This window comes from Phaseolus vulgaris, chromosome 8 (assembly GCF_051622355.1).
Source record: "Phaseolus vulgaris cultivar YP4 chromosome 8, ASM5162235v1, whole genome shotgun sequence".
In the NCBI taxonomy this organism is placed as follows: Eukaryota; Viridiplantae; Streptophyta; class Magnoliopsida; order Fabales; family Fabaceae; genus Phaseolus; species Phaseolus vulgaris.
The window spans coordinates 12,053,700-12,077,604 of record NC_143505.1 but is presented as its reverse complement, the minus strand read 5'-3'; the positions used below and the strand labels follow the sequence as shown (position 1 = coordinate 12,077,604).

General features: G+C 40.1%; 2 protein-coding genes across 6 annotated transcripts; both read right to left on the bottom strand.

Moving 5' to 3' along the window:
* Positions 1-400: 400 nt before the first annotated feature.
* LOC137824048 (RING-H2 finger protein ATL2) lies at positions 401-12,281 on the bottom strand. Its single transcript, XM_090293995.1, has 2 exons — positions 12,098-12,281; positions 401-11,772 (listed from the first exon to the last, which is right to left on the bottom strand). Exon 2 carries the CDS (start codon positions 1,428-1,430, stop codon positions 573-575), a length of 858 nt encoding a protein of 285 aa, XP_090150121.1. The 5' UTR covers positions 1,431-11,772; positions 12,098-12,281; the 3' UTR covers positions 401-572.
* A 1,097-nt stretch (positions 12,282-13,378) lies between these two features.
* Positions 13,379-19,689, bottom strand: LOC137824049 (uncharacterized protein At5g43822). 5 transcript variants are annotated; one of them, XM_068629478.2, is made up of 6 exons: positions 19,465-19,685; positions 15,684-15,826; positions 15,470-15,588; positions 14,700-14,879; positions 14,248-14,304; positions 13,379-13,639 (listed from the first exon to the last, which is right to left on the bottom strand). In XM_068629478.2, exons 2-6 carry the CDS (start codon positions 15,813-15,815, stop codon positions 13,549-13,551), a joined length of 579 nt encoding a protein of 192 aa, XP_068485579.1. In that variant the 5' UTR covers positions 15,816-15,826; positions 19,465-19,685; the 3' UTR covers positions 13,379-13,548. The 5 variants fall into 5 exon arrangements, with proteins under 5 accessions (XP_068485579.1, XP_068485578.1, XP_090149540.1 ...); XM_068629477.2 differs by having other exon boundaries at positions 15,684-15,832; positions 19,465-19,681; XM_090293414.1 differs by lacking the exon at positions 19,465-19,685 and adding an exon at positions 16,562-16,649 and having other exon boundaries at positions 15,684-15,832.
* Positions 19,690-23,905: the final 4,216 nt, after the last annotated feature.

Sequence of the window (23,905 nt, the reverse complement as noted above, 5' to 3'; positions counted from 1 at the left end):
TAGTGTTAACCTTTGTTGCTTTCCTCCTCTACTATGTTCAAAAGAAGCAATAGAGTGTGGTTGCTAGTTCCTAGCTGCATTGCTCTTAAATACAATGCAGCATAAAGTGATGCTCATAGATTTAGTCTAAGCAAAAAGATTTCTTAAGCAGTGAAAGTTAACTGACCTATGATGTAACCCAGCAGGTAGTACCAGCCGGCTCAACTTACCCATAAAAAAAAAATTGAGGGCTCTAAATAACTTAGTGGACTAATTATCAACAGGTGTTCCTTGTACAAGTTTTCAGTATCACATAGAACAAATCTAAATAAAAATACAAATGATGTTTCATGTTCGAGTTTCTTCTACAACTCAGATAGTCCACTGTCAAAAAGAAGCAGCAAGAAATAGTTTTTGCATCATTTAAAACTGTTTGACTAAATATTCTGAGGCTCCAGATTTACATTTTCAGAAGAAACCCAATCCTAATTTATGCTTTAAGTGTACATTGGGATGTGTGTTGCAACAATTTGGACCCTAAACATGCACTAATCCTGTTATGATTTGACTTTTTTAGTAAATATGATGTGAGGTCAGTGTTCCAAACATGCTCTTAATGAAACACTTGTTCTTGATCCTCCGCTGCCATTACCATTACCATTACCACTCCCGTTCTCACTCTCTCTACTCTCATCAGAACCAGCATCAACCACAATCTCAAAATCAGAACCACCATATTCATCACCATGATCTCTTGAAGACACAACCTGAGAAGAATCACTCTCAACAACATTTACTACAATGGCTCTACAAATAGGACAATTGGAGTGTGAACTCAACCACATGTCAATGCACTCCACATGAAAACCATGGCCACACTTTGGCAAACACCTTCCCACTTCACCACCCTCAAAGGCACTCAAACAAATCACCCAATCAAGTTCTTCATCTTCTTTGGCCTTGTTATGCTCATAGATGAAGAGAGGAATTGCTCTGATGGTGGAAGAATCAAGGCCTTTGGTTGAGAGGGGTGAGGAGTCTTCTATGTTGAACCCGTGGAAGTGGTGGAACCTTGCCGGGCCAAGGACGTCGGAGACGGTCACCGTCGTTCGTCGGCGGCGGCGCCGACGGCGGGCGTGTGCCTGAGCCTGTGCTTGAGCAAGGAACCATTTGGCGAGGTGGAGAAGGAGGACAAAAAGGATGACAAGGAGAAGGGAATTGATGGCTGCAAGCATAATGTTACTGTTGTCTGAGAAGATGTTCTGAAACATTTGGGTCAACGTCTTGGGTGAGTCAGGTTGGGTTGGCATTGTGAAGAGTGGCCAAAAGGGTGTTTGGTTTTGGCTAAAAGGTTTGGACTTGAAGGGTTTTATTAGTAGGGTGGGTGGCTTAGATTCTTGGTGTGTTTGCTTTCTGTGGCATGTATTTATGTTAGATACACTCTGTAACATATTTTTGTTCAAAAAAACTATATCAGATGCTGAATATTTTGCAGATAATTTTGAAAAAGATAAAATCTTATAAAAACAATCATGTTAAGCAATATCTCAAATTTAACTCTGACGAAAAAACTAATTTTACAGAACAAATTTATGAACCTTAACATGACACTTCTAGAGACAAAATATACATAATAGAGTAGTAGATTGGGGCGTTGTTGGTGTGTGGTTGGTGTGTTTTGTTAGTGTCATGTGAAAGTGATTACGTGAGAGTGAAGTTAGTATTGTATGATGGAATAAATTAGGGGTGTTGCCTCTTGCATATCATACACTTGCGTGTAGTGGTTAGCAACAAATTTGTGTGTTCTCATGCATTATTTTATATATATTAAACTAGAAAGGGGTGTTGTTGAAGTCAAACAAGAATCCCTATAGCCGAGGAAGAGAGAGTGATGTGATGAGAAAAAGGTACAGAAATGAAGGACTCGTGAAGGCGACGGCAGCCGAAAGATGGTGCCTGAATTTTATTAGATTCATGTGGAGCAGTGTACTCTTCTTAATACTTTATACTACATAGGTTTTTCTAGACTATGGTTTCGGTGCTCTCATTTTTTAACTCCTTCATCAATTATCCTTCTACAAACTGATCAAAATTTCTTAGTATTTTATTAAGTTTTTGGTGTAATAGAATGCACCATACGTAATTTCACTAATGTGGCGAATTTAGGGGATCCCAAGGCAGAGCCAGGGCATATAATTCCGAGTCAAGATTCTTTAGATTTTTGCAAGAAGTTGCACCAAACGCAAAGTACACCAAGGAGAGGTAACCTTGGTTCATCCATTTTTTGCTTAGAAACAAAATTTGTTGACACTAGTGAGACTTTTTAATCCTTGTACCAGAATAAGATATCAATTAGAAATACTATTTTACTTTAAATGGGTCCATATTGTGAGAATGAATGAACTAAATGTAAAATGACACCTCTTGATTTGAAAAAGAAAAAAGAGTGTGAATACTGTTTAATTATTTGGAATATATGAGCGAGACATTTGTTTGAGTAGAATTTGGGGTTGGGGTGGCCATTATTGTTTAAAAAAAAAGGATAAAAGGATGTTGAAGGGTCCCATGTGAATGTAAATGAGAGGCATTGTTCTCTACACTTTATTTTGGCACACCTTGACCACCCTACAACCAAAAGAAGATCTCTCATGCCACTAACACAATTTAGAACACCATGATTGTTGGTATTTTGAAGCAACTACAACATTGACAATATTGTACCGGTATGGGTGAAGTCGACCCCTAGTCTCCCTGCCCGATACCTAGTCAACCTGACCGAAACCTGAGGAACCTGGTCGAGACGATGAGGCCGACGACCTACCTGACCGAGACCTTAGAAGACTTGGCCGAGACGGCCGAGATCAGGGGAACCTGGTCGATGACCGACCCATATTACCGCTAATGCTCAAACCAAGGTCAGTGAAGCTAATCCGTCATTAAGAATTAGGTAATGCAACCCTAAGCAAGGTCCACTCCGATAAACGGGCCCAACAAGGTAGGCCCATTAGAATAATATAAATAGCACGCATCCCAAGGAGTAAGGTATGTCATTTATTATTGTTCACCTACCAGAGAACTGATCATCCACTTTACTGACTTGAGCGTCGGAGTGTCTTCGCAGGTACCTCCACCATCCGATGTTCACCCGAGACCGAGTGCCGAAGGAGAAGCAGGAGGACGAGGAGAACCCCAGCTCATCACCCAGCTACCTGACCGATCGAAGGAAGGAGAAAAAGACTTCAATAGTTCTATAGGTCCCATATCCCTAGTAGGAACAATTGGCGCCCACCGTGGGGCCGAGGGAAACTAGCTGAAGGAAAAAAGTAGATGGTCTCAACCAAAAGCATGGAGAGAATGACCGAAACCAACCAGACAATGTTGTTGCTGTCTCTCTAGAGAGAGATGACCGAGATGAGAAGGAAGACCAAGAAGACTGCTCAGAAAAACAAGTAGGAGCTGCAAGCTCTCCGTAAGGAGAACGAATAATGAAAAGGAAGTTGGGGGAGGACCCAGATGTGGTCGAGGAGACGAGAGGCCGACCCCCTCCCCGAGAAACCGAGATGGAAGACGAGTCATGCCTGATCAGGTCCGCTCGGACGACCGTGACGGCCGACTCGACCCGCCGACATCCCTTTACCAACACTATCATCGAGGTCCCACTACCTGAGAAGTGGAAGGGTTTCAATCGAGACCGATATGACGGGTCGACCGACCCGGACGAGCATATGGACGCTTACACCACCCATATGAGTCTCTATACCTCGAATGACGTTGTGCTATGTCGAGTGTTTTCCACATCCTTGAAGGGAGCAGCCCTTAGTTGGTTCACCAAGCTCCCACCCAACTCCATCGACATCTTTGCCACGCTCGTAGCAAAATTCGAAACACAATTTGCAACCAGCCGCCCACATCACCTGACCTCCATCGCCTTGGTAGGCATCCACCAGGAGAAGGGAGAGTCGCTGAGAACCTTTGTCGATAGGTTCAGTAGGTGGCAATGAGCATCCAGAATCTGAGCCCGGACGTTTCCATGCACCACATGCTGACAGCCCTACGTCCAGGGCCCTTTGCCGATAACTCGTGCATACAGCCGGCCACCAGCCTGGACGAGCTGAGGAAGAGAGCCGCTAAATACATGCAGCTGGAGGAGCTCAGAGAGTTTCGCAACCAGGCCCGTGCCGAGGCCGGCGGGGAGAAAAGCAAAGTAGAAAAGGCTGTCAGGGGCGACCCAATCAAAGAAATGACCGACGCCGAGATAACCGGGACCGACCAATCCAGTTCTCAAGATACACACCCCTGACGACCAAGAGGGGGAGGATCCTGGATGAGGCCCTCAACGCCGAGTTAATCCCTCCTCCGAGGAAAGTGGCAAGCCCAAACAATGCCGACCGGAGAAAGCAGTGTCGGTACCACCAAAACACCGCACACTCGACTGAGGAGTGTCAGGCCCTGAAGGATAAGATCGAGGAACTTAACCGATTCGTCAGGAACGATCGAGACCCTCCCTGCCGGGCGGATCCACCTAGGCGGACGAGGTCACCTCAACGCGGCAGAAATGATCGGGACAACAGAGGTGACCGACAACCTGCAAGGGACGACCCCTCAGGGAAGTCGATGGGAGAGGTAACCGGGAGGTTATCAACACTATAGCCGACGGCTTCGCCGGGAGAGGAAGCACAAACAATGCCCAAAAGAAAAACCTGCGAGCGGTACACCAAGTAAACGTTGTGGCATTCCGACCTAGGATGTCACCCATCACATTCACGAACGAAGACTTTAAAGGCGTGGACTACCGCCAGCAGGATGACCCGATGGTGATAGCGGTCGACATAGACCGATTCACCATCCGGAAGACCCTTGTGGACCAGGGAAGTTCGGTAGACATCCTTTCCTGGAAAACTTTGAGGATAGCCGAGGCCGAGATGATGCCATACGACGATCACGTGGTAGGATTCTCGGGTGAGAGGGTGGGCACCAAGGGTTACATTGAATTGTACACCACCTTCGAAGAGGGGAAGGGCACCAGGACCATCAAAATCCGATACCTAGTCATCGACGCCAACACCTCCTACAACATCCTCCTCAGCCGACCATCCATCAACCGGCAGATGGTCATTGTATCACCTTGCAATGAAGTTCCCTTCGAGGACAGAGGACATTCTCACGGTCCACGTAGACTAGAAAGAAGCACGACAGTGCTATGCCGAGAGCCTCCGAGTGAAACCCTTAAGGAACGACACCTACCCCCTGAGGGTGAGAAAATCCTCCCGAAAAGACCACTCCCCCGGGAAGGACCTACTAAGAAAGATCGAGCCGACCGTGACATTGGTAGACCTCGATCCCCGGGACACCAAGGATAGGCTGGAGGCAAGAGAAGAGCTAAGGAGAGTCCCCCTCTTCCACGAAGAGCACAACACTACGGTAGGAACGACCTTCGCAGCTGCCAAGGCCGAGATCATGCATGCTGCGCTGAGAAAGAATGTGGACATGTTCGCATGGACCCCGGCCGACATGCCGGGGGTGAGCCCGGATGTCATCACTCATCGTCTTTCGATATTTAAAGAAGCCCGCCCGATCGCCCAAAAGGAGAGAGACTTGGGTGATGAAAAACGACTCGCGGCGAAGGAAGAGGCCGATAAGCTCTTATCGGCCGGGTTTTTAAGGGAGGCTCGATACACAACTTAGCTGGCCAACGTCGTCATGGTCACCAAACCAAACGGTAACTGGAGGATGTGTGTTGACTATAGAAACATCAACAGCGCATGTCCAAAGGATACCTACCCCCTCCCAAACATTGACCAGCTGGTGGATGGAGCAGTCAGTCACAAGATTATGAGCTTCCTAGACGCTTACTCTGGCTACAACCAAATAAGCATGCACCCCAGGGACAAGGAGAAAACGACCTTCATGACGGCTGACGCCAACTACTATTGTAAGAACCGACTACCCTATTTTTAAAATTCTATCTAAGCCAGACGTTGCAGGGAGAATGATAGGTTGGTCAGTCGAACTCTTTGAGTTCGACATACGCTACGAACCGAGGGGCGTCATCAAGTCCCAGTGCTTGGTCGACTTCTCGGCCGAGTTGACACCACTGCCCACCCTCTCAAGCGGGTGGACGATGTGTGTGGACGGCTCCTCAAATAAAACAGCATGCGAAGCATGAGTCGTCCGGGAGGGGTCGGGTGACCTCCTCCTGAAGCAAGCTCTCCAATTCGGATTTCGGGCAACCAACAACCAGGCCGAGTACGAAGCCTTGCTCGTCGGGCTGAACCTAGCCTACGACATGGGAGCACGCGAGGTTACATGCAAAAACGACTCCTAAGTGATGGTTGGCCAAATCAATGGAGAGTTTGAAGTAAAGGAACCTTTGCTGCAACGGTACTACCATGCGACCAAAAACAGCATCGTCCGTTTCAGCAAAGCACCTTTGGAACACATACCGAGGGAGGACAATAAAAGGGTCGACATCCTGTCCAAGCTGTCGGTCACCAAGAAGAAGAGCCACCAGAGATCAGTCATACAAATATGGCTGAGACACCCCGGTGTGACAGAGGCCGAGGCCGAGTGTTTGGCTATAGTCGAGGCCGAGGCCGAAGCCGACAACTGGATGACACCCGTCATCCAGTACATAAGAGACGACACGTGCAAACCAGACCAAGAAAAGGCGATGAAGCAACAATGCGCCTGATACACCATGATCAACGAGGACCTGTACCAGAGAGGTTACTCGACCCCCTTGCTAAAATGTATCACCAACAAACGGGCCGAGTACATTCTGGCTGAGATACATGAGGGAATCTACGGGAATCACGCTGGGACAAGGACGATGGCCGCCAAGGTTCTGAGGGCCGCATACTATTGACTGACCATACAGGGTGACTGTCCTAGTACGTGAAAAAATGCATCAAGTGCCAGGAGTTTGGCCTCCCTCCACCACACAAGGCCGGAAAAGCTGCACAACATCACCTCCCCATGGCCATTCACCATTTGAGGAATGGACATTATCAGTCCTTTCTCACCGGGGAAAGGACAAACCAAGTTCCATTTGGTGGGAGTCGACTACTTCACCAAGTGGATCGAGGCCGAACCCCTTGCATCCATCTCGGCAAAAAATGTGCAAAACTTCGTATGGAGGAGCATTGTTTGCCGATTCGGCGTCCCGCACACAATTATAACTGACAATGACCGACAGTTCATTGATCGACCTGGGCATCAAGTGTGTCACAACCTCGGTCGAACACCCGCAAACCAATAGGCAGGCCGAGGCCGCCAAAAAGGTCATACTCAATGAGCTGAAAAAGCGTCTGGGCAAGGCAAAAGGTCGATGGACCGAGGAGTGGATCGAGGTACTTCGGGCGTACAAGTGCTCCCACAAACCACCACGCAGGAGACACCCTACAGCCTGACATACGGGACCGAGGTCATGATCCCGGTTGAGGTGGCCGAACCCACCATACGACGACAGAATGTTTGACCACATCCTAAACGAGGAAAGTCTAGCGGTCAACCTCGATTTGGTAAGTGAGTTTCGTGACAAAAGCAGGATTCGAGAAGCCGCTTGCAAAATCTGAGCGTCCATGCGGTACAACACAAAGGTACGGTCGAAGAGCTTCCTCATCTGGAGAACGCGCAACGATGCTAGAAAAAATGAAGGGAAGTTCTCGTCCAACTGGAAGGGGCCTTTCCGAGTCCGAGAAGTCGCAAAGGGGAGAGTTTATCACTTAAAATGACTTTCAGGCAAAATTGTACCGAGGACGTGGAATGCCACGCACCTCAAGTTCAACTAGAATTAAAATTAATAAAGTCACACATTCTTTCCTCACCTAACCAGGGAGGTTTTAACGAGGCGTTTTCATCAAAAATACTAGCACGACTCTCATGCAACCTCTTTCGGCTCGATCTGGATAAAGCCTTAACTGGCATACCCTGCCGAGACCGACTCCCAGGTTTGGTCTGGATGAAGCCTTAACTGGCATACCCTGCCAACACCTCTCTCGGCTCGGTCTGGATGAAGCCTTAACCGGCATACCCTGCTGAGACTGACTCCCAGATCTGGTCTGGATGAAGCCTTAACCAGCATACTCTGCCAACACCTCTCTCGGCTCGGTCTGGATGAAGCCTTAACCGACATACCCTGCCGAGACCGACCCCCAAGTTTGGTCTGGATAAAGCCTTAACCGGCATACCCTGCCGAGACCGACCCCCAAGGCTGAGTCTGGGCGAAGTCTTAACCGGCGTACCCTGCCAAGACCACACGCGACAAGCGGCCGATCGCCCGTTCCCACTTGATCGATTAACATCACAAATAATGGCTGACACCCATTTTGAATGGATCGATTACAAAAAAAATAATAACCGATCACCCAACCCAACTCGCTCGGTTTAACATTCACAACTAATGGTCGATCGCCCGTATTCAACTTGTTCAATTTGGCATTTACAATTAAGGGCCGATCGCCCGAATTCAACTTGCTCGATTAAATACTCGCAATTAATGACCGATTCCCAACACTTGTTTGATTAACATCGCAATTAATACGACCGCCCGCCCGATTCAGTTAAAAACCGACTTGTTAACTTGTAAATTTTTATGCAAATCAAAACCATAAAAGAAGATAAATGAGGCGGTATATTAAAAAGCAGAAGTTGGGCGATACATCAAAAAGCAAAAAAAGGCCACAACCCGACCTCGGAGGAAATCAAAAAGCAAGAAAAGGCCACAACCCGGCCAAGGGCAAACCTAATCTTGAATCTCTACACACTCCCCCTCCTCAGTCCCGGCCTCCCTCTCGTGAGCCTTAGCTTACCCCTCCTGGGTCCCGGCCGGTCCAGCCTCTTGAGCAGTTAGGTCAGCCACTTCAGCACTCAGTACCAACCAACCCTGGTAAACCTCACAATCGAGGCCAAAATCACCAGTGGCTGACGGCCCACCATAAAGCACATCTGCTTGACGCACGGCTCGATCGAAGCATTGCTTCAGCAGCTCCTCGGCCTCCTCATAATTCTCGTCAAGCTCGGCCTCAACTTGAACTTTGGCAGTTTGAATAGTGGCCAACTCAGTGGCCGCGGATGAGAGCTGTTCACTTATTTTCTCGGCCAACTTTCTCAGTTTGGCGATCTCTGTAGCTGCCCTCAACTTCTCAGCCTCCAACTGACGCCTCACCTCGACGACCTCCTGCTACGCCAACTCCCTCTTGGCCGCCCTTTTAGCAATGTTGGTTGATAAGTTGCTATTCGCGGCCAATGATTGTTTCAAATCTTGGGTTGCCTTAGACAGTTGGTGCTCCAACTGCGACACGTTCTCAGCCTGACGGTCTCGCCCTTGAAGCCCATGTTAGACAAGGACGACGGAGTGGCACATCAGCTCAAAGCCGCCCCTCAAAAGGTCTGTGGAAGAGACATCTCGGAAGGACTCCCGAGCCTCATCCGGGAGCGCCATGCGAAACCTTCGCGAGAATTGGTAGCCACCCCCCAAGAGGTCGAAGGGTGTATGTGCGACCCTGGCCGCGGTTTCGGACAGAGTTGCCGCCCCACGCACTGTTTGCCTAGGCAAAGGTGGCGCCACCTCAGCCACCGCCCGACGAGGAGGAGGAGGTGTTGGCATAGAACCAGGCGAGCTGGTTGTAGTAGCAACGTTGCCCCCGTCTCTCGGCTGTTTCTTGAACTTGTGGGAAGGCCCGACCAGCCCCTTGGACTTCTCAGCTCTGTCATTCCTCGACGGTAGTACCTCTAGGCTGCGGCGACCCTTGCGATCGACTGCCTTCTGCCGATGCTTGTCAAGGACGCTGATGACTGTCGATCGCTCGTTAACCATGATTTCTGCAAAACAACAAAAGCAAACAAGTTAGAATATAGGAGCTAAAACCGACCGACAAAGACAACCAAGACACATACCCCTCACGGCCGCCCATCGCGCAGACTTGGTATACGCGCCGATCAACCCCCAGCATGGAAGCTTCCTCGGGAGGGCGTCAAAAAGGGTGAGAACCCCCAACTCGTCCTCACCCTATGTCGGCCTCGGCCACTCCTTGAAATCACAAGGCCGCCGAGTCCAGTAAAGAGGGAACCTCGATCGACTGGCCAAGTCAAAGAAACAAGCGGTCGCCTGAGGTCGAATGACAACCTTCACAAACCTCTCCTTAAAACGTTTATAGGAGAGGGCGAATGAGTCAAACAATACACTGCCCGGTCGCCCGACCAAAGAATGTCAAGCGATCTTTTTTGCGGGATGAGAGGTGTATTAAGAAAGAAAGCAAGAGGGGGTGGGGTGAAGGCGTATAACTTCACACAACAGGCAGAAGGCCTGAATGGACGCCCAGGTATTTGGGTGAACCTGGGTGGGAGCCACGTTGAGCGTCCGAAGGACGTCCATCGTAAACTCGTCGAAAGGAAGGGAGACATGAAGATCCGTAAATAAACAAGCGTACATGTAAAAAAAGGGGGGGGGTCTTTACCCGACCGCCCTATACACACGCTCTCGACCGCCCCACAAGGCAAGACATCAAAGTAGCTCGAATACTCTTCCGCCTTTAGAATCGGATGCCTGACCAAAAACTTGGTCATAGACAACTCGGTCCCATAGACCATCTCAACTACTCTAGTATCCACCCAACTAAGATCCTCTAAAGGGACGACCATCGGGGGAGAGCCCGATCAGTCAATAGCGTTGGCCGGGACGTCTCCCCTTACAACCTCCATCTGGGATGACACTTCGGCCACCCTAACCGAAGCAGGTTCGGCGGAGGAAGAAGAAGAAGAGGAAGAAGACGAGGACTTTCTGGACTGTGGAGGGCGACCAACAGGGGAGGATGGGTGACCCGAAGAAGAAGAGGTAGGACGAGATTGCGACGACATGACTAACCTTTGTTAAAATCAAAGTGGACGAGAGTGAAGCTTTGTGAATAGGCCGAAAGGTATCTCGATTCTCAGAGCAGTGGGCAAAAGAAGGCTCGACAATCAGAACAAACTCACTCAGGAAATACAAGGTCTCGACACTGTTGGGGACTCGGATTCTGAACCGACACACCAATCTCAACCGTTGGATGGTCCATAAAACTTCTCGCCCGAAAAACCCCTCATTAATGACAGTCGTGTCACGCCGCCTAGGGTCACGTCATACCTCGAGAAATGGAACAGTCGCACAACCAAGGGAGACCAACCGACACCATCATTAAAAACTCATCGGGCACATCCTACATATCTGCCCTCGAGCCTGGGGGCAAGTGTACCGGTATGGGCGAGGCCGACCCCTGGTCTCCCTGCCCGAGACCCACCTGGCTGCCTGAGACCTAGTCACCTGACCGAAACCTGAGGAACCTGGCTGAGACGACGAGGCTAACGGCCTACCTGATCGAGACCTTAGAAGACTTGGCCGAGACAGCCGAGATCAGGGGAACCTGGCCGATGGCCGACCCACATTACCGCTAATGCTCAAACCAAGGTCAGTGAAGCTAATTCGTCATTAAGAATTAGGTAATGCAACCCTAAGCAAGGTCCACTCCGATAAACGGGCCCAACAAGATAGGCCCATTAGAATAATATAAATAGCACGCATCCCAAGGAGTAAGGTACATCATTTATTATTGTTCACCTACCAGAGAACTGATCACCCATTTTACTGACTTGAGCGTCGAAGTGCCTTCGCAGGTACCCCCACCATCCGATGTTCACCCAAGACCGAGTGCCGAAGGAGAAGGAGGAGGACGAGGAGAACCCCAGCTCATCACCCTGCTACCTGACCGATCGAAGGAAGGAGAAGAAGACTTCAATAGTTCTTTTGGTCTCATCTCCCTAGTAGGAACAAATATCAAGGTCAGAGTTGAAAAAAAAAGTATACAGTAAAAGTATAAGGCAAATAAAATAACCTAAAACCTATCAACAATATGAGAAACGTTCCTAAACTGCGAAATTAAGAAGGATTGAAGTTCGTCCCATCGATTTATCTCTTCCCTAACTTTTCTGAATTTTGACTGAAATTTTTTCACTATCGATTCCATTATTGTCAATGCTGAACCGACCAGTCATGAGGCAAAAAAATAGTAATCGTCAGACATAGATAAAAATCTCTTTTTGAATCTTTTAGGTGTTCGTGTTTAATTTATGCTTCAAAACGTACCTCACTGTGGAATGTTCGAAGGCGACGACGCGATGACCGTTCCATGCCGAAAATTAATCCATCATTGTAGACGCTGTCAGACGCGGTGAGTTAGTGTCGCTGTGAAGGTGACGGCATGAAGGTGGCGACGCAGTAGAAAAGGTGTGATGGGAGGTAGTGACGCGGTGAGGAGTGGTGGCGTCGTGATAGCGTATAATTAAATTAAGTGTTTAAAATGTTCTATTTTATATAATTAATTTGTTATTATAGCATAGTATATAATAAATAGTATATTTTATTATTTTATTTTTCTATAATAAATAAATTCACATAAAATTAGAAATAATCTATATTTATAAAAAAATTATAAGAGTGTAATAAAAAATGTGGATATGTAATTGTATTTTCGGTAGTATTTATTTTTAATTTTATAAAATAAATTGGTTAGTCTAGGAGTTGGTCTCCTTTACAAATTTAAGAGGGTAAACAATAAATTATATAATATAATATAGTATTTGAGTGGTTTGACAGATTAAGTTATTAAGTTATGTTAAAAATTTAATTAGATTCCTAACTTTATTATTTAAGAAATGTATATGTACATTTTATGTTTCTGTTTAGTTGTTAAGTTTACTTATATTTTCTAAATAATTATCTTTTTATAAAATTTTATATATTTTTTATTATGAGTTGAATGTTATTTAGTTTGGAGATGTTTGACGCTCAAATATTATTGTCTATATATCTGGAAGATTTTTTTAAGTATCATGTTGTCAAAATCTTCATAGGTTTGTGTGTATTAAGTGGATTTCATTTTTTTCATATGACATTCAATACAAATATTTGTGTATTGTATCTCTAATTTTGAATTATTTTCATAGTTATATATATATATATAAGGAAATAATGATAATTAGTGTAGTCAATATTGAATTATTCACTTGCATAATTAAAAAATTAATCACCTTTTAATAGTTTATTAACATGTACATTTTAATATATTTCATAAAATTTCAGTTGATTGCGTTTATTGTTAATCTTTATATAGGTATTTGGTAGTGATTAATTCAATGTCACATGAATACTATTATAAAATGATGTCATTTTTTTAAAATATAAGTAATGTTTATCATAATTATTGTGTTAATCAAATAAAAAAAGAATCTATTAAAATGAGATATAATTAAAACTTTAACTATAAATTATAGTTACATGCATCACGACAAAATTTAATTCCAACAAAGTACGTATAAACATAAATATGGATTGAAGTTAAACTATTTCAGCATGTATAAGTGTTGATTATGAGAATAAACACACAATTTATGCAATATAATGTTGGTAATGGTGACAAAGGTTTAATTCAAAATGAAGCATTCCTAATGATTATCATAAGCATTACATTACATGAAATTAATGGTGTTGACATGCATATACATTTTTTATCGTTAATGACCAAAACATCACTTTTACTACCTCACAGATGATTCTAGCATACCTTCCTCAGTGTGGATATTGGATTGATCAACCAATAGTTGCTGAAGTGCACCAAGTTCACTAGCACTGCAATACAGTAAATGCAAAATTATTGCTGATAAAAAAAAAAAAAAAAAAAACAACAGTAAATGCAAAATACAGAATAAAACATTGGACAACATAAGTACGGGCATTGGAAAATGAAGGCAAGTCTTTTCATGAATAATAAAAAATAAGAATTTAGGTATTGGGAATGGTTTCTACTTTTGTATTCTGTAATATTAGTAGAGAGCTCATTAAAGGCATCAAAGTTGGTTTAAAGGAAGTTGAGGTTTCACATCTTCATTTCACTAACGACTCATCTTTTTCTTGGAGGAGTAATAATGATGCCTTTGTGAATGTTTTACTTCTGGGTATACTAAGTTAACTAAGTCGTTGGGACTGATTTTGTTTAAAGTTTGACTGAAAAAAGACCACCTGATTTGAATGGGATAACAAAATTCTTTCACATGCTCTTGAGGCTGCTTCTAAATGTTAGAAGCTCACAACACCATCTCATTTACTTTCCGACAGTCACACACACATGATCAAAACAACAAAATATACACAAGCGCATGTGTGGCCATGTACACACTGTCATAAACATACACAATTATGACATTTGAATGTCTAAACAGTAGCATAGGTATTCATACCTTGATTTCAAGGAAATTTCTGATAGTGCGGAGATCACTGATGATTTTAATAAATACCTAATACAAAAAAAAAACTAGTAAATATTTTTTTACCAGATCAACGTGGTGTTATCCGAAGTAGAAACAAAGGGGGAAAAAACAATTCTACAGAAAAGCTTTTAAAAGGAAAAAGTTGCATTCCATCATCAATAACATTGAGAGTTTAGAAGTCGTTTCACCCAACAAATAATAAAGATTTATGATTAACAGAAGAGTTGTTACATTTTTTTAGTTTTCAAGAACTTCTTGTCCAGCAACGAGACTTAGTTTAATTGGTCAGAAATAAGTCATATGTTCATATACATTATCCATAGTAGATGTAAAACAAACATTAAGTGAAGGAAGCAGAGTAATTGCATTTCTGGTTTGTCAAGAAGCAGAATAATATACATTAAGAAAAAGTTGTTCCTTACTCAGAGTTATATATCTCATGTATAAACATCAGGCTATCAAGGCAATAAATAAGACTAGGTTTCATGCCAACTTGCTGTTGCAGTTGTTTCCTGTGCAGGTGAGAAAAACCGCCATTCACTAGTTGTCTACTGTCTCGATGAATTTTGTCAAGAGATAAGGCAATACAATGAAACTCTTCCCTGAAAATTTAAAGAAATTAGTCACCAAAACAAACAAACAATCTCCTACATCAATGTTCATAACCTTGATCATAAAAGTTGAACGAAAAACACTTCATAATTTCTTATTTTCATTAAGTACACCTAAAGACTGAAAGAAGGATAAAACCACAGTAAGTAAAAACTAATAAAACCAAGACAATTATCATTTCATCACATCATAAAAAAAACCATTATGCATTAATCTAATCTCTATGGTTCATCCATATAAAAGATATCATATGTAACTTGTATTTATACATTAGAGACTTGAGCTCATTTCACAATTTGTTCTCCAAAATGCTAGTATATACACTTATAGGAAATAAAAAATAAAAAAGGAAAACAAAATGAAATATTCCATACGCTAAAAGTTTTTTTTTTAACTTATCTGCATAAGAAGATTTTGGCCAATGGGAAATTTTGTTTCATTTTTACTTTTAAGTTTTCCTCTTATGTCATTCAAAAAAATAAAAAACAATTTCAAACTGAAAACATGATTGCATTAGCCATAAAATTAAATTAAAATACCCATTAGTTTTACATATCACTAGATATCAATAGAAACTCACAAAGTCTTTCTTATGGAAACCAAAATGTTGTTGAGCGATTCAATCTGCTTCTCCAAAAGAGCATCTCTCATGCCACTGTCACAATTTAGAACACCATGATTGTTGGTATTTTGAAGCAACTATAACATTAGCAATATCAAGGTCAAATCAGTAATAAATAGGGTAGGAAAAAAAATAAAAGTATACAGTAAAAGTATAAGGCAATTCAAATAACCTGGAACCTATCAACAATATGAGAAGCGTTCCTAAACTGTGAAATTAAGCAAGATTGAAGTTCGTCCCATCGATTTATCTCTTCCCTAACTTTTCTGAATTTTGACTGAAATTTTTTCACTATCGATTCCATTATTGTCAATGCTGAACCTACCAGAAAAAAATAATTGTCAGTTAAACTTGTTTTGAACTCCTTGGTAGTAGAAGAAAGTCCCTACATTAAAAAAATAAAATCATGCATCATGCATCATGCATCATGCATCATCTAAGCAAGCATGGGATTGATGACAAAACCTAATTTTACTTTCTGGGAGTTCTGGGTCAAGTAGTTAAAGTAATTCAGAATTCTTATCTAATATGATATTGATAACACACAAATGTTCTATATGAAAATTTGCAAAGTACTAAAGGCGTTTTAAAAGCAAATTGACAATTTACATTGAAGAATGAGGTGGTTCCGTGAAAGGCTATATCTTCGATCGTGGAGAAAAAAACTAAATAAAATTATGTATAAAAAAGATCAAATTATTTGAAAAATAAAATCAAGAGCATAAACAGAAATAATTTTTTTCAAAATTCAAACAAAAACAAAAGAATAAAGAAAACGACATTAACAAGAATTCCTCGAAGTTCAAGAAAAGTCCCCATTTCTGAGATCTTTATACCCAAGAATAAAATTCGAAAATCAAAATGCATTCAATATTAAAAAAAGAAAACTTTAGACAATTGGGGTTAAGAAAAATCACACAGAAGAAGGAAAACAATTTGGGTATCTGTGGAACTTCGGTGTTCGAAGAAACGCAGAGAAACAGAGATGAAAAAGAACAATAACTGGAATTAACTAAAAGAATATCAAATAACGGCAAGCAATTAGAATACATTGGAAGAGAATCAAAATAAAAACAGCACGCAGCAAAGAGAATGTAGAAAGGAGCAGATGTCAATGCTACTGTAGGGTTCTTTTATTGAACGAACTAAAAGGGTAAAAATTCTCCTACCTGAGAGAAGAAGGAAACGGTGTCGTTTGTTTGCGTGAAACGGTGTCCTATTTCTTTTAATTTAAAATTGGTTTAATGTATAAGCTCATGTGTAAAATTTATTTTATATTATTTATTTAACTTTTTATTTTTTATTTTGTGCAGAAGTTAATTTTAGTTTACGAACAAGTAAAAATTCATTATTTTTCTTTTTTAGTGATTAGGGAGAAACTCATCTAAATAAATAACGTGAATTAGGTTTTACTCACACACTAACCCACCGCTTATCTCAAGCTTCATTCAACCAGATCTCATCCAATGATTAAAGATTACTTGATAAAGATCAATATTATATATATATTCCACAAACAAAACTTATAAATAATAAAAATATTTAATAAATTTTAGTCACTTTTGTAATTAACTAGCATTTTTGACCCGTGCAACACACTGGGCTTATTTTAAAAATATAATATATTATAAAAGGGTAATTCATGAAAAAAATTAAAAACGAATTTATTATTTTTAAGTATAAATATTAAAACAAACCTCAATCATTAAAAGAGTATGAACACACTCTTTTATTTGATAATTCAACAAATTATCATTTAACACTAATATAAACTTTTCAATTCCCAATAAACTCAATTCATAAATGAATAATAATAATAATAATAATAATAATAATAATAATAATAATAATAATAATAATTAAAAAAAATACGATACAATAAAATAACTAAAATTTATAAAAAGGTAATTAATGCAAAATATTTAAAAATAATTTATTGTTTTTAAATTCAAAGGAACAAATTTCAATGATTGAAAATGTGTAAACAATAGACTCTCCCTCTACACTTTCACTGGTGTAGACATTCCTCGTATGCGTTCCCTTTAGACACTCCGCATCTGCTGACTTCGGTGGTGGTTGTAAGAGAAGGTGAACATAATTTTTACTATATAATAAAATTATTTAATAATATTATTAATAAAAGCAATTAAAAAGAATAATTTAGAATTTATATTTATTTAGGATTTTGAATAAGTTTTATTACTTTTATATTTTTATTCAAATAACACATTAAATAATTTTTTCTTTTTGTATTTATTTAGGATTTAGAAAATTTTTAAAAATTTATCTAGTCCACATTTAAATTTTTGTTTAAATACGATATTAAATAATTTACGTATTATTTAGAATTTTAAATAATTTAGGATTTTTTTATTTTAAATTTTTATTTAAGTAAGACATTAAATAATATTTTTTTAAAAAAAAATTATTAATTTAAAAAATTTATGTATTTCATATTTTTATTTAAGTAGGACATTAAATAATTATGAATTTTACTTATTTTAAATTTGCATAGAAATAGTACGTTAAATAATTTAGGATTTGTATTTAGGTTTAATGACATTTTTGGTCCAATATTTTTTAGAATAATGCAATTTCGTCATGACTCATTTAGAAAGTTAAGTATAATCTCATTTTAGATTTAAATATAAAGATTAATTTAAAATACAAAGTAGTAAATAGTTAAAACTTTGATAGTTAATGATTAGAGATCAATTTAAAAACTATTTTATAAATTTTATTAATAATAAAAAAACTACTTTCGATACTAATAAATTTTTTAGTTTAAAAAATTATCTCTAATTTAGTCAAATAATAACTAATTATTTTGATTTATAAAATTAATTTTTATTTAATAATTTTTTTTATAGTGATAATAATAAAAAACATTTTTTAAGGTGGTGATAGGTTTACATCTCAAATGGTAAAAAATATTCATCTACAACATAATAAGTTAATATTTTGATTATATTTAATTTATCTTTTAATTTAAAATATTATTATATTATTATAATAGGTTGTGAAAATAATATACTTTTCTAGTGTCAAAGTATACTTTTTCATTTTTTTATTCTTGTATATCCATTTGTATATTGATGATAAAGCAGGGAATACATAATTCTATAAAGTGTCTGTAATTTTGTCAAGAGCATTGTAAAAAATAAGAGATAAATAGAGTTGATGGTTGCAACCACAAAGTCAAAAAACCTTGTACACTGCAGCTTAATTACAGTTGTAGAGTTTAATTTAAAACCATGATAGATACATGATGTGTTTAGTGTATGAGTTCAGGTTGGTATGTTTTAGAAATTGTATCAATATAGGCATTCATACAAAAATGCTTAATTAATGTATGTTTATACTCTTCTTCCATTTCTGTATTTTGACTTCAAACATCTGATAAAAGTATTAGTATTACCTATGCTGTATGCCCTCTTCTATGTTAGAGTATACAAAGAGTCATGATATAGAAAACAATAGAATATTATTTATGTGTATTAAATTGTTATGAAGAGCAACAACAAAGAGAGATATATAATACTCAAGGTGATTTGACCGTCAATTTTAGTTTATTTGACTAAGAGAAATCTGGAACCAGATATAGGTTTAGTGAGAGGTCTGCAACTTGATACTCATCTCTAACAAAGTGCAAGTCAAGCTCAAAGTGTGTTTTGTCTTACAAGTGCATAACAGGATTGGCAGAGAAGAACAGTACCAAGCAATGTTGCCAAGATCGCAAGTTAGATTGGAAATCTCGCGATCTTGCGATCTTTCTAGGCAAAAACGAGCTGGATCGGAGGTGGGATCGGAGTTTCACCGGATCGGAGCGATCCGGCTATCGAAGGGCTGGATCGGACGATCCATGGGCCTCCGCAATCCATGACGCGGCCCAAAAACAAAAAAAAAAACCCTAAATCCAATAAAACCCTAATTTGAAACCCAGAAACCCTAACCTGTGCCTCTGTCGCGCCGTTTTTCCGCCGCTTGTGCTCGCCGTTTCGCCGCCGTCACTTGCGTAATTCGCTGCCTCCGCCACTGCGCTCCACCGCACACGCTGCTCGCGCTGCCTCCGTCTTCGCGCTACCTCTGCCACTGCACACGGCTGCGGAAAAAGAAGAGACGGCGCATGAAAAATATGAAGACCCTAAACCTAATTTTGAAAAAGCCTAATAAGTTTGAGCCTTTGGCCCAATCAAACCATAAACCTCTAACACTTTTTCTTCTTGCACCCTACATATTTCTTTCTGCACCCCATATTTTTCTAAATACTAAGACTATCCTTAACCTTTTATTTGAAAAAGGGCACCATGGTTACCGAAAATCAGGACTTGGAAGTGTGTAACAGATTCATCAATCTAAAATTGAATCATTTTTTTTTTCGAATGAAGGGGTGTTCTGAGAGAAAATTTTGCATAAATTATTGATTTCCGGATTGCCAAATCCAGAAACCAAATTCTCTTACAGATTGGTGGATCCAAAATGTCTTTTCTTTTAATTATAGATTTCTGAATTCGGAATCCAAAATGTTTTTTCTTTTAATTATAAATTTTTGAATCTGGAATGCATATTTCTGTTACGGATTGATGGATCCAGAATGTTTTTTCTGAATGATGAAATTTTGAATGTAAAATGCATATTTTGAATTACGGATTGGTGGATCTGAAATTTTACTTCAAGTACCAATCTGAAATTTTTCCGGATTCCATAATCTACAATGCAAAAAAATAAATACAGTTCGAGTGCATTTTAGGATTTTAAAAAATAATAGAGACAGTTTGGTCTTTGCATAACATTGTGGAGGTACAAGAAGAAAAATTAAGAATACAAGAAGAAATTGTCAACCTCTAATTATTTAAATAGAATTTAAATATGTTGTAGCTGCATTTAAAACTAATTAAGAAATAAAAGTTTAAAATCTACTTAAAATTAGGTTATTGTTGGTCCATTTAAAACATTATAGTTATTGTAATTTTTATCTCTGCCAACCCCGCTGTCTTGCTTTTTTTAGAGTATCTTTATTACTGCTGCTTCAAAGCATACTGGCATATATGTAAAAGGATTGGACTAAAGCAAAGTTTAAAGGAGAAAAAAAAAACCACTGCCTTCACAATATTACCCAAAGGGCAAGTCCAATGTGAATTATAAGGTTATAAGTGAAGTTATTTATTGAATCTTCTCATTTGCAAGTTGAGACATGGATCATGAAAAAGACATATTTGGTCTCATCTTCCACTTCTGCTCCAACCTAAATTGTTTGGAGCACATGGAGGGAAAGAAAAAATGATGCAGCTTCTGAAACCTATTGATGAATGAATGTGGGAAGACATTTAACTCCTTGATGGTAGAAGAAAGTCCCTGCATTAAAAAAAAATCAATGCACTGTTTTGCAATTTACTACAAAAAATACATAATTATTTTGAGGAAAAGTATTTCTGTCAACATGATATATCTTATTTACAAGATCGATAATATCATAATTATTATCTAACATGACATTGATCAACACACAAATGCTCTTACATGAACATTTGGCAAGAACCAGAAGGCGTCTTATCAATTCTGTAAAATAATAAATAAGTTAGCTTTTGGATTAAAAGAAAATTGGCAATTTACATTGAAGATAAAGTGATTACGTGCTTGAAGATGCTTATACCACCACGAACTAGAAAATGACTTCGATCGTCGAGAAAACAAAAACTAACAAGAAAATGCTTATCCTGAAAATTACAAGAAAGAACCAGTGAATAGGCTGCACTTAGAGAATCAGAATTATATATAAAAAATCAAATTATTTGAAAAATAAAATCAAGAACATATAATTCTTTGGTTCAAGAAAAGTTCCCATTTCTGAGATCTTTATACCCAAGAATAAAATTCGAAAATACAAATGTATTCAATATTAAAAAAAAAAAAAAACTTTACACAATTAGGATTCAGAAAAATCACTCAGAAGAAGGGAAAACAATTTGGATATCTGTGAAAACTTCGGTGGTAGAAGAAATGCAGAGAAACAGAGATGAATGTTAACGGAGTGCACCAAAAGCCTCCCTAACCTCTATAAATATTGTATATTCTTTACTTTCCACATGCATGCAATATAGCAATAACACAAGTGTTTCCTCTTTCTCTCTCTAGCGCCTATCTCTCTCTCTTCTCTTACATGGTATACAGAGCTTTTTTTTCCAGCCATGTCTTCTTCATCTTCTTCCACCTCTGCTCCCACAGTTTCTTCTCCTTCTCCTTCTCCTGTTCAGCTTCACACTTTTCCCACTGCCCTTTCTCTCAAATTAACGGATGATAATTTTCTGGTTTGGAGCCAACAAGTTCTTGCTCAGGTAGAGGGACTCAATCTTCTTTCGTTCTTGGAATCTCCCCTCACCCCCCCTCGGGTTCTGTCTGGTACCACCGTCAACCCTGCCTTTCTCCTTCACAAGCAACAAGATAATCTGCTTGTTGCTTGGCTTCTTGCTTCTATGTCTCCTTCAATGCTTACACAAATGGTTGGATTACGATCGGCTTCTCTCATATGGGACAAGTTAAATGTCTACTACGCTTCCCACACTCGTGCCAAAATTCGCAAACTCAAGCTTCTGCTCAAAACCCCTAAACGTGACCGCTCCATCTCTGCCTACCTTCTTGATATCAAGAAAGTGGTGGACTCTCTCGCTGCCACTGGTTCTGCTATCACGGCTGAAGACCACATTGGTGCTGTCTTGGATGGTCTTCCTGAAGAGTATGATGATTTTATTACGTCCATTACCTCACGTCTTGATCCCTACACTATTGAGGATATTGAGGCTCTGCTTTTTGCTCAAGAAGAACGGTTCGAGAAGCACCGGTCTCTTGAGAACTCTCTCGTCCAAGCTAATGTTGCTTACAGCAACTGGAACCCCTCACCTTCCTCTACTTCTGTTTTTCGTGGCCATAATGTGCGTGGTGGTCGCGGTTTCTTCAGGTCCCATACCAACACCAAAAGGTATCAATCTCCTCGTGGCCCACATTCTCCCTGGATTGATCAGTCTTCCTCCACCGCTCCTGCCCGGGTTCAATGTCAGCTCTGCTTCAAATATGGTCACACGGCTCTTACTTGCTGGACTCGTTCTGATATCAAGGGACCTTCACAAATTTCTGCTAATGCAACTTTCTTTTCGTCGTCTTCACATCCTGATCATTCTGAACCTTCCATCTTGGGCACTCCTTCAACTGTTCAAGATCCTTTGTGGTATCCCGACACTGGTGCCACTCATCACATAACCCATGATCCTTCTGTTTTCTCCTCCACCAACACATACACTGGTAATGACTTCGTTCAACTCGGTAATGGTTCAGGTATGCCCATTCGTGATTTTGGCTCTGCTTTCCTTTCTTCTTCCAACTCTTCTCCCTCTTTCAAACTACATAATCTTCTTCATGTGCCTTCTGTTAATAAAAATCTTATCAGTGTCTCACAGTTTGCCCGTGATAATGGGGTGTTTTTTGAGTTCTTTGCTGATCACTGTTTTGTCAAAAATCAGGTTACAAGAGAGATTCTTCTCTAAGGCAAAATTCATGATGGTCTTTATGTTTTTCCACATTTACAACGCTCTATGCCACCCTCTGTTCATATGCACCCTGCTGTTCATACTGCCTCTACTAACACTTTGCTGAACAATTATGATATCTGGCACCAACGTCTTGGACATGCTTCATCTCGTATTGTTCACCTTATTATGCGTTTACAGAACATTACCTGTAATAAAACTACTGCTTTCTGTGATGCCTGTGCTAAGTCTAAAGCTCATCAATTACCTTTTTCTCGCTCTTTAACTTCTTACAATACACCACTACAACTTGTTTTTGTTGATATATGGGGTCCCTCACATACTTCCTCCACAAATGGTTCGCTATATTACATTGCTTTTCTTGATGCCTTCTCTCGGTTTACGTGGTTCTATCTTCTTCACTCTAAGTCTGAAGTAACTTCTGTCTTTTTACGTTTTAAATTGTTTGCTGAAAAACAAACTGGTTTTTCTATCAAAGCTCTTCAAAGTGATAATGCAAAAGAATTTCTTGCTTTAACAAAAACCTTGCAACGCTTTGGTATTGATCACCGTCTTACTTGCCCACACACACACCAACAAAATGGTTCTGTAGAAAGAAAACATCGTCACATTGTTGAAACTGGTCTTGCTCTTCTTGCTAGTGCTTCTCTTCCTCTCACTTATTGGGCTGAAGCGTTTACATCTGCTGTTCACATTATCAATGTTTTACCTACCATTGTTTTAAATGATATTAGTCCCTATGAAACTCTTCTTGCTGTTAAACCTGACTATAAGTTTCTTAAAGTCTTTGGGTGTGCCTGTTATCCTCTGATGCGTCCTTATAACCAACATAAATTTGATTTTCATTCCTCCT

Excerpts from the sequence above, each read along its gene's own strand:
- LOC137824049 (XM_068629478.2), bottom strand. The coding sequence starts at position 15,815 with ATGGAATCGATAGTGAAAAAATTTCAGTCAAAATTCAGAAAAGTTAGG. Across the intron at positions 14,880-15,469 it reads GTTTCCATAAGAAAGACTTT|GGAAGAGTTTCATTGTATTG; the intron begins GTGAGTTTCTAT and ends TTAAATTTTCAG. Across the intron at positions 13,640-14,247 it reads GAAATTTCCTTGAAATCAAG|TGCTAGTGAACTTGGTGCAC; the intron begins GTATGAATACCT and ends ACTGTATTGCAG.
- LOC137824048 (XM_090293995.1), bottom strand. The coding sequence starts at position 1,430 with ATGTTACAGAGTGTATCTAACATAAATACATGCCACAGAAAGCAAACA.